This window comes from Microtus ochrogaster, chromosome 5 (assembly GCF_000317375.1).
Source record: "Microtus ochrogaster isolate Prairie Vole_2 chromosome 5, MicOch1.0, whole genome shotgun sequence".
Classification (NCBI taxonomy): domain Eukaryota; kingdom Metazoa; phylum Chordata; class Mammalia; order Rodentia; family Cricetidae; genus Microtus; species Microtus ochrogaster.
This window is the reverse complement of record NC_022012.1, coordinates 75,586,685-75,597,162: the sequence shown is the minus strand read 5'-3', so window position 1 is coordinate 75,597,162 and position 10,478 is coordinate 75,586,685. Positions and strand designations below refer to the sequence as shown.

Genomic DNA, 10,478 nt, shown 5'->3' with positions numbered 1-10,478 from the left:
AGCGGATGGGGAGGGGAATGGGCGTGGCTTGTCCCTTAAAGGGACAGGAAAGTACAACATTCCCAGGTCTTCCTTATAATAAAAAGCACACACGTCAAGAAAGCAGAAAAGGAAGGGCCCAAGATGGCAGCGGGCAGGTCAGAGGTAATGGGAGTGGGCGAGGCTTATCCCTTAAAGAGACAGGAAAGCACAGCACCCCCCCCTTCCATGGGGTTTCCTGAGCTTCAAGGGGAGGGACCTGATGGAGATCTCTACTTTGGGTTCTCTCTCCCTAAAGTCTGACTGTGGGTCTCTTCATCTGCTCCCATCTGCTGCTGGAGGAAGCCTCTCTGATGACAACTGGTCAGTCTACTTTCTTATAGAACCCTGGTCCACCAGTCTAGGGACCCACTTACAAAAGTCTGGGCCCTCTCCATCAATCACAAATTAACAAAATGCCCTACAGGCTTGCCTAAATCCGATCTTCTGGAGACATTTTCTCAATTGAGGTTTCATCCTGTCTGCTAGCTTGTGTCAAGTTGACATAAAACTAGCCAGGGTATTGGGTGTGGTAAAAGCATGCTTGTAATCCCAGCACTGGGGAGGTTGAGACAAGGAAGATTCTTGGGAGTTTGATGGCCAGAATCCAGCCTACTGGAGCAAGCGTCATCCAGGTCCCAAGGAGAGACCCTGTTTCAAAAACCAAGGTGGATGGCTCATGAAGAACAACACCCAAGGTTGATCTCTGGTCTCCACATACACATGTACCTGAATGCTGCATGCATGTGTGCACACACATATACGTATATGTGCGCGCGCGCGCGCACACACACACACACACACACACACACCAGAAAGAGAATGTGAAATAAGGGCTTTCTGGGAGTAACAAGTAACACTCAAAACCTTTGTAGCCTGAAATAGTTGGGTTTAAACATGGATGAGTCTCAAACTTCAGCAAATGTCAGAAACACATGGGGACTACGTTACAACATAGATAGCAGTTGGGCCTGGTGACAACACATTTGTCATCCCAGCATTTGGGAGGTAGAGGCAGGAGGTGTATGAGTCTTTCTTTGGGCCACCAGCCCCCAGGAAATGACAGCTTCCTTACTATGAAAGCTTGGCCTTAACTTAGGCTTCTTCCCTATTAGCTCTTGTAACTTAATTTTTTTTTCCTAAATTAGGAGTTGATTTTTTTTAAGTAATTTTTACTTATTTCATGTATATGGTGTATATGTATATGGTGCTCTATACATAGAGCCTATATAGCAGAAGATATCAGATCCCACCATAGATGGCTGTGAGCCACCATGTTGTTGCTGGGAATTGAACTCAGGAGTTCTAGAAGAGCTGCCAATGTTCTTAACCACCGAGCTATCTCTCCAGCCCCAGCTCTTAGAACTTAAATTAACCTGTTTCTATTAATCTACCACCTGACTTTTTGTCTCTTTCATTCTGTACATCAGACTCCCTCTGCATCTCACTAGCTTAATACCATGTGCCTCAGAGTCTTCCCGACCTCCTTTCTCCCTGGAAGTTCTGCCTATAGCTTCCTGCCTAGCTATTGGACATTTAGCTCTTTACTAAAGCAATCGGGTGCCTCAGGCAGGTGAGGCAAAACAAAGACACATCTTCATGCAGTGTAAACAAATATCCTGAAACAAAGAGAATTAAAATCTCAAAGCCAATTTTGATTACACAGCAAGTGTGAAGACAATTCAGGGTTCCATGAGCCCTTGCCTCAAAACAAAGAAGAAACAACCCAAACAGGATGCTGGGCCCTGCTCCCAGAGCTTGCTCCTAGTGAGGGGCCTCAGGAACTCACGCTTCCCCCAGTCCTCAGGAGGACTGCTGTCTTTCTAGAGACCTACAAAAACAATTTAGAGACAATAAAGGATGGGCTGGGGGATGATAGCTCAGTTGATAGAACACTTGCTTGGCATGGGCAAGACCCTGGATTCAGTTCTAATGTGGGGGTGGGTAGCTATAGCAGTAAACACACAAACTGACTTCTGCCCATTTCGACTATGCTTCCTCTGCAGTACAAAGGAAGCAAGTGTCTCTGGAAGTCAGAGGGAGGGAGTCCATGGTAATTGAGACTGGATTCAGAAACATGGGAACTTTGAAGTTGGCGCTCAAGAGTAGGGAAGGCAAGAAAGGCCACTCCCCAGCCAGCAAGATGGCTCAGTGGGCAGACACTTGCTGCTGAGAATGACAGCTTGAGTTCAGTTCCTGGTATGGTGGAAGGAGGGAGTTGACTGAACGAGTGTCCTCTGAGCCACCCCCATGAGTAAACAAAACAAAGGAAGGAAAAAAGACGGGCAGGCAGGGAATGGAAGAGCCAGGTAATGCACTAATTCTTTTTTTCAGGCACACGCCCAAGCCTGGCATTCTTATAACAACACGTGGCGCAGCAAACAGCAAGGTGAGCTGGGACCCTCAGGCTCAGACACAGGCCCGGAGGAGCCAGAACCTGCCTCTCTCTACCTCCATTTCCTTCCTTTAAGGCATGGTGGGAATTTCACTCAACTGTGACTGGGGAGAACCGTTGGACATCAACAACCCCAGCGACATTGAGGCAGCTGAGAGATACCTGCAGTTCTGTCTCGGTTGGTTTGCAAACCCTATTTATGCTGGTGACTACCCCCAAGTCATGAAGGACTACATTGGTGAGCTGAGTCATGGTTTTGTTTTTAACTTACCTGCTCATGTGTTCATGTGTGCAAGTAGCATATGTGTTCAGGCATGCATGCATACAATCTTAGTAGGTCCTCAGTCATTATCCACCTTATTTTTTGAGACAGGGTCTCTTACTAGAGTGGAGCTTGCTGAGTAGGAGAGGCTAACTGGCCACTGAGTTATAGGAATCCGCTTAACTCTGCTTTTCCAGTGCTGGGATTCAAGCACATACCATTATTCTCAGTTAAAAAAAAAATATCGTGTGTGTGCTTTGTGTGTGCGCACGCATGCACACACGCATGCAAAGGCACAAGTGTGAAGACAAAAGACAACTCTGGAGCTGGTTCTTTCCTACCATGGGATCCAGGGAACGAACTGAGGTCAAAAGGCTTGCACATAAAACACCTTTATCTGCCGAGCCATTTCAACAGCTCACACTCAGCCTTTTTTATTTTTTTAAATAAAAACATGGGTTCTGAGAATCAAGTCCTCATGCTTACAAGGAAAGCACTTTACCAACTGAACTATTTCCCTAGCCCTAAACCTTTTTTTAAAAAAGAAAAAAAACTATACATATTTATAGGGCCTTGTGCTGTTTCAGTATATATGTACACTGATATTTACATCAGGTTAAACACAAGTTATTTATCATTGCTTTATGGTAAAAACTCTTAAACCCCTTCTAGTTTTTTTGAGAGGCACAGTACACTGTTACCACAGAGTCTCTGCAGACAACTGCACAGTCGAGCTTCTGGGGGCGGGGGGGGGCCCTCTGGGACAGCATACCAGGCTCAGCTCTAAGTCTGCTGCCCTTTAAGTGAGAGCAGCGGAGGTTGTCTTTCTGGGTCTGGCTTCAACATCGTTAGGAAATGCAATTTAAAAAGCTTTGAGAGTTATCTCACCCAAGTCAGAATGGCTGTCAAGTAAACAAACCTTGGCTAGGACCTGCGAAAGAACTTTCATTCACTGCTGGTAGGAGGAAAAACTGGTGCAGCCGCTATGAAATCAGTGCGGCTCCCTCATAAACAAACGAAATTTAAAAGCAACTAAAAATAGGACTAGAGAGACGACTCAGTGATTAAAAGCACTTGCTACCCAAACTTGATGATCTAAAATAAATTCCATTTCCCAGGGCCTATAAGGTGGAATGAGAGACCAGATTCCTTCAAGTTGTCCTCTGACCTACACACTGTTGCCATGGTAACCTCCAAATATAAATAAGAACTACTAATTGACCTAGCTATATATCATTGGACTAGGCAACACAAATACACTAAAGACATACTTAGATATTCATGCTTACTGCTGCATTGTTCACAATGGCCAGAAAATTGACCCATCCTAGATATTCATAAACAGATGAATGTCTAATGAAAATGTGGTATATATAAACAATGGACCCTTCCCTCCCAGGCTCCAAACAGGGCTTCTCTGTATAATTGCCCTGGCTGTCTTGGAACTCACTTTGTAGACCAGGCTGACCTCAAACTCACAGAGGTCCACCTGCTTCTGCCCCTCCTCACCAGTGCTGGGATTAAAGATGTGTGCCAACCCTGCCCAGCTACACAAAGAAATTTTATTCAGGAATTAAAAAGGGAAATAATGACCTTTGTAGGAAATGGAACTGGAAATTATGTTAATCAAAATAGGTCAGAATTAGAAAAATAAACATTGGATGTTTTCTTCTAAATGAAGACAGATTTTAGTGGTGTGTGTGTGTATGTGTGTATGGGGGATACTTGAAGAAGGGAAGAAGAGATCTCTAAGGAAGGGGGAATAAGAGAAAAAGAGACTACTAGAATACATAAGGCAAGAGCGGACAGAGAAAGAGGACAAATAAGGACAAAACATACGTCTTAGGGTTTTTACTACTGTGAAGTAGTAATAATAATATAGCAACTCTATATTATAAAGGCAACATTTAATTGGAGCCGGCTTATAGATCAGAGGTTTAGTCTATTATCATCATGGCAGGAAACATGACATGTAGGCAGATATGGTGCTGGAGAAGGAGCTGAGAGTTCTATATGTGTATCTGTACATAGCAGGAAGAGAAAATGCCACACTGGATACAAGATGTCAAGGCCCACTCCCAGTGACACACTTCCCACACCTCCCAACGCTACCTGTAGTTGGGATTTTTGTTTTGTTTTGTTTGTTGTTGTTTTTACTCTTTGGGGGCCTGCCATCCAGCTCCCAAATAAATACATGGAGACTTATTCTTACTTATGAATGCTGAGCCTTAGCTTGGCTTATTTCTAGCCAGCTTTTCTTACTTATCTTTCTTCCCTTCTTACTCTGTTGCTGGCTGTGTGGTTGGGTGGGCTGGCCCCTGGTGTCTTCCTCTCCCCCTTTTCTCACTCCTCACGCCTCTCTTGAGCCTCCTATTTATTCTTCCTGACAGCCCTGCCCATCCCTCCCCTGTCTTGCTATTGGCCATTCAGCTCTTTATTACACTAATCAGGTGTTTTAGACAGTGTAAATTAACACAGCTTTACAGAGTCAAGCAAATGCAACATAAAATGTAGCACACCTTTGCATCATTAAACAAATATTCCACAGCATAAACAAATGTAATATATCTTCAATATTCCACAGGTATCAGTCCCTATGAGCATATGGGGCCACTTCCATTCAAACTACCATAGCATAACACAACATACAAAAATGCCATCATGAAACTTATAACTTTATATGCTAACATAAAAACATTCAGACCTTCAGTATGACTGGAGCTAGCCCTAGCCCTATTTGTAGATGCATATAGCACTAACTACTATATGAGACAGGGCAGGGATAGTGCCCAGTGACTTTCCTAGTTACTATATTTGACTGACAGCAATAACATGCTGACGTTCTAAGGATATGAATAATACAAAATACAAACCTTTCACTCTTTTAATCAAAGTCAATAGTCTCCCTGCAAATGATCTTATTGTCCTATTAGATCATTGTTGGTTTGCCAGAGTATGTAATGCCATAATCAGGTCTGTATCTTTTCTTCCATGAACATATATCTAGGCAATCTTTGCATGTTAGCATAGAAAATGTTGCCTTGTTTATTCTAATGGCTACACACTGTAGTACTGATGACCATTCAATAATAATTGTTATTTTAGGAGGGGTTGTTTTAGATTTTATGTGTGTGAGTGTTTAGTCAGTATGCAAGTCTGTATACCACAGGCATGCATGGTATCCATGGAAGCTAGAAGGCGGCACTGGATCCTCTGGAATTGGAGTTACAGATGGCTGTGAGCCACGTGTGGGACTGAACTCCGGTTTGGTGGCAGCAAGTATTAGCTGCAGAGTCATTTCTCCAGAACCTATGATTAGTACTGTGGTGCTGGGGATCAGACCCAGGGCCTTGTGCATGTTACACCCCCAGTTTTCCACCATTTATTTAGTCATTCCCTTGGCAAGAAAAATATAAGTTGTTTCCAACCTTTTGCTACTCAACTCACAGTGAAGACACCTGAACACAGATCCTTTTCCACAAGTGGGCAAAGTACAAGATAAAGAGGTTTTGAGTTTATTAAAAGATGTACCATTTCGGGCTGGAGAGATAGCTCAGTGGTTAAGAGCACTGGCTGCTCTTCCAGAGGTCATGAGTTCAATTCCCAGCAACCACATGATGGCTCACAACCATCTGTAATGAGATTGGTGCCCTCTTCTGGCGTTTGGGCATACATGGAGGCAGAATGTTGTATACATAATAAATACATAAATCTTAAAAGATGTACCATTTCAAACCAAGACTAGGGCAAAATTTCCCAGTGCAGAACCGGTAACATCCTACACTGCCAACGATGTAGGAAGACATCCATGACTCTCCTCTACCACCAGTGGCCTTCGTTTCCTCCTAGGAGTGTTTCAATGTAAGGAACAAAACCCTGCCTTCTTCAGATAGCCAAGGAGCTGTGCATACATCACTCACTATTAATGAGTGAAAACATTCCACTCTTTGTGTGCTAGGGGTCCAATCCAGGGCCTCATACATGCCTGTGAAGTACTCTGTTACTAAGTACACTAAGCCATAAATAGTAAGACTATAAATTTTGAAACTTTTTAGATAGAGGCTGGGGAGATGACTCAGCAGTTAAGAGCACTTGAAGCTCTTCCAGAGGGACAGGCTTAGTTCCTAGCATCTGCATATGGTAGACCACAGCTCATGTTAACTCCAGCTCAGAGGAGACAATACTTCCTTTTGATCTCAGCAGGCATTGTACTCATGTAGACAGACACACACATAAACATATACATAAATAAAATAAATCCTTAAAAAAATTAATTAAAGTAGGTGGTGTTCAAATGTCACAATTCCAACTTGAAAGGTCAAGGGTGTATTTTTCACACAGCCAAATTCTTGTTTTTGTGTTTTTTTCCCCCAAGATACGGTTTCTCTGTGAAACAGCCCTGGCTCTGCCTCCCTAGTGTTGGGATTAAAGGAATGTGCTGCAGCTGGATTCTTTAAAGTTTAGCTTTTTAAAAAGGTTTTCTTATTTTTGTCTTATGTGTATGATGCTTGCCTGCATGTATGTGCTCCATGTAGTACCTTGTGCCTCTGGGTGTCAGAAGAGGGTGATGGACCTCCTAGAACTAGAGTTAAGGCCAGTTGTGAGCTGCCGCGTGGCGTGGAGGACTGACCCCGAGTTCTCTGCAAGAGCAGTAAATGCTCTTACCTGCTGAGCCATCGCTCCAGCACCAAAGCCCAGGTTACACATCACTTCAGCGGCACTGTGGGACAAGTGAGATACCTGTGAGAATAGACTTGGGTAAATTCTCATATTCTCTCTTGTCAGGAACAAAGAGTGCGGAGCAAGGCCTGGAGATGTCGAGGCTGCCCACGTTCTCCCTTCAGGAGAAGAGCTACATTAGAGGCACATCTGACTTCCTGGGACTGGGCCACTTTACCACTCGATACATCACTCAAAGGAAATACCCCTCCCACCAGGGGCCCAGCTTCCAGAATGACCGTGACTTAATAGAACTTGTGGACCCCAACTGGCCAGACATGGGGTCTTCATGGCTCTATTCTGTGCCATGGGGATTCAGAAGGCTTCTCAACTTTGCCCAGGTACTTATCCCAGCAAGCTGTGTAAGACTTGCAGACCTGAGTTTAGTCTCTTCCAGCAGACGCTCAGATGACTACATAAGAAAACTGATAAATACTAGGTATGGAGGCACATGACCGCAAGCCCGGCCCTTCTTCCAAACAAATTTGCCTCCTACTTTCATGTCTTTGTGTGTCTGTGTGTGTGCCACCCATTGAGTTCAATGCAGTTGCTTACGTGCACGTGGGTGAGAAGCTATTTACAGTATTTACTCTCACAAAGGACACCTAACCAGTGGTTACACCACTGGAGAAAATGACTGCTCCTCTTTCAGATATTTTTAGTCCATTTAAGGCCCACCTGATTTGAAATGGAATTTGTGGGAAAGAATAAGACCCCGAAGTGCATTTTCCCAAATAAAGCCAATTTATTGAGAACTATAGTCTTTCATATCAACTCACCTGCCTACACTCCTCTCTCGATAAATATGTAACACCTACTAAGTGTGATACCCACTAAGAGCTAAGTACTTCATTAGAATATGGCAGCCATGTGACCCAGATGACGTGTAAGTCAGATATTATGAATTCATTCTTGCCTCCCTTACAGATTCAATATGGCGATCCTCCCATATATGTGACAGAAAACGGAGCATCTCAAAAGTTACACTGCACTCAATTCTGTGATGAATGGAGAATTCAGTACCTCAAAGGATATATAAATGAAATGTTAAAAGGTGAGATAAGCCAGACGGTGGTGGCTCACGCCTTTAATCCCAGCACTTGGAAGGCAGAGGCAGGTGGATCTCGGATCTCTCTGAGTTCGAGGCCAGCCTGGTCTACAAGAGTGAGTTCCAAGACAGGCTCCAAAAGCTACACAGAGAAACCCTGTCTCAAAAAAAAAAAACAAAAACAAGAAAAAAAAAAAAAAAAGGATTTGACTTATATGTTTTTCTTCTTAGACAAAATTTAAACTACCATCTACTATCAACTAAAACTTGCTTCTAAGTCTCATAAAACAACTCAATACTATCTAATTACTTCTAAGTGGATAAAATGTATTCAAAAATGCAATCATGTCTTCACAGCTATAAAAGATGGTGTGAATATAAAAGGGTATACTTCCTGGTCTCTGTTGGATAAATTTGAATGGGAGAAAGGCTATGCAGATAGATATGGATTCTACTATGTTGAATTCAATGTGAGAAACAAGCCTCGCTATCCCAAGGCTTCGGTTCAGTATTACAAGGAAATCGTCACAGCCAACGGGTTTCCAAACTCACGAGAGGTACGGCTAACTTACCCACATCTGTTCTGTTCTTAGAAGAACTAACAGTTGAGATGCACCACACCTCTCCTGTCTTCTACGGAATGGGATGGGGAACACAGCCTCCTCTGCCACTTGCCACCTCTGCTTAGGATGGAGTAAGCACACCTCAAAATTTAGTCCCTTCCAGATAGAGTATCAGGGTGACAAGAGTCCTATCTGTCACATAAAGATTCCAATTGTTTTCTGTGTTGTTGAAACCAGGGATTGGCCAGAGCTTTACCTACAACAGCCTCCAGCTCCAGACGTTGCTTCCCCTTACCTACCCTTCGGGTTCTTATTTGCATCTAGATTGAAATTCTGATGAATTAAAAATGTTACTGATGCAAACAAATACTACCTACTCTTCAATATGTGAAAAGTTCTATAAATCAAATGTAGGACTGCATCTTTTCCCACCAAATGACAGAGCCACATACATGCACTGCCTCCAAGCCAAGATTAAACAGAAACAAATTTTAAGATTTTAAAACCTATCAAATAGGAGTCTTAGTGTTCTTGTTCAATTGTTGGTACAATTGCCTGCAACTCCTAGCTCCAGGCAATCCAACATCCTCTTCTGGCCTCTGTTGGCGGAGGCCACTTGTTCATTCCCAGCTGCCCAGACCCGAAATAATCACACAGAAACTATATTAATTGCAATACTGTTTGGCCAATAGCTTAAGTGTATTTCTAGCTAACTCTTACATCTTAAATTAACCCATTCCTATTATTTTGTATCTTACCATGAGGCTCATGGTTCACCAGTAAGGTGACTTCACCTACTTTTCTCTTCCATCTCTGCTTGGAATTTCCACCTGGCTTTACTCTGTTAAGCCATTGGCCAAAATCAGCTTCTTTATTGATCAGTGGCAATGAAACATATTCACAGCATACAGATGGGAATTTCACATCAGGCCTCCAAGGGCATACACAGGCATATTTAAAAAATTAAAATTTTAAAGAAACAAACTACCAAATAGTTCTAATAACCTACAAATTTCCCATCAGCTCTACCTTGTCTGTAGCTACATCTACAAGCATGGACTATATATTATGATTTAGAAGGTTTTAATAAAAAAATTAAAAACAAATCTGACTTCCTTGCTAGCATTGCTTCTAAGTAAACCCAGTGGGTCTAGAAGTGAAGTCAGTGACTACTGCCCTTAGTTCTTCGCTCTGTCAATCCTAGAGTCAATACACCTGAAGGTGGGGGAGTCTCTCAAGGTCAGCTTTAGCTATATAGCCAGTTTGTGGCCAGTATACATTTGAGATCATCTCAAAAAAATAAATAAAATCCAAACTGTGGGTATTTTTATAAATGTGCTTGTTTTGGTAAGACTGATTATTATTCTTTTTAAAAAATGCTGCAAGATCCCCGGTGGCAGTAGGCAGCAGAAATGCTGTAGGTTCCAAATGGTGGTAGCAGGCCATGTGGTGGCAGGCAGCAGGCTCTGGGAG

At 43.0% G+C, this 10,478-nt stretch overlaps 1 protein-coding gene across 1 annotated transcript in view; it reads left to right on the top strand.

The window, feature by feature from the left end:
• Lctl (lactase like) overlaps nucleotides 1-10,478 on the top strand; it is a 20,965-nt gene that overhangs the window by 6,158 nt on the left and 4,329 nt on the right. The window contains exons 7-11 of the mRNA XM_026778958.1: nucleotides 2,353-2,407; nucleotides 2,490-2,651; nucleotides 7,461-7,735; nucleotides 8,322-8,448; nucleotides 8,800-8,999. Coding sequence (XP_026634759.1) covers nucleotides 2,353-2,407; nucleotides 2,490-2,651; nucleotides 7,461-7,735; nucleotides 8,322-8,448; nucleotides 8,800-8,999 — 819 coding nt within the window. The remainder of the gene's footprint in view (nucleotides 1-2,352; nucleotides 2,408-2,489; nucleotides 2,652-7,460; nucleotides 7,736-8,321; nucleotides 8,449-8,799; nucleotides 9,000-10,478) is intronic.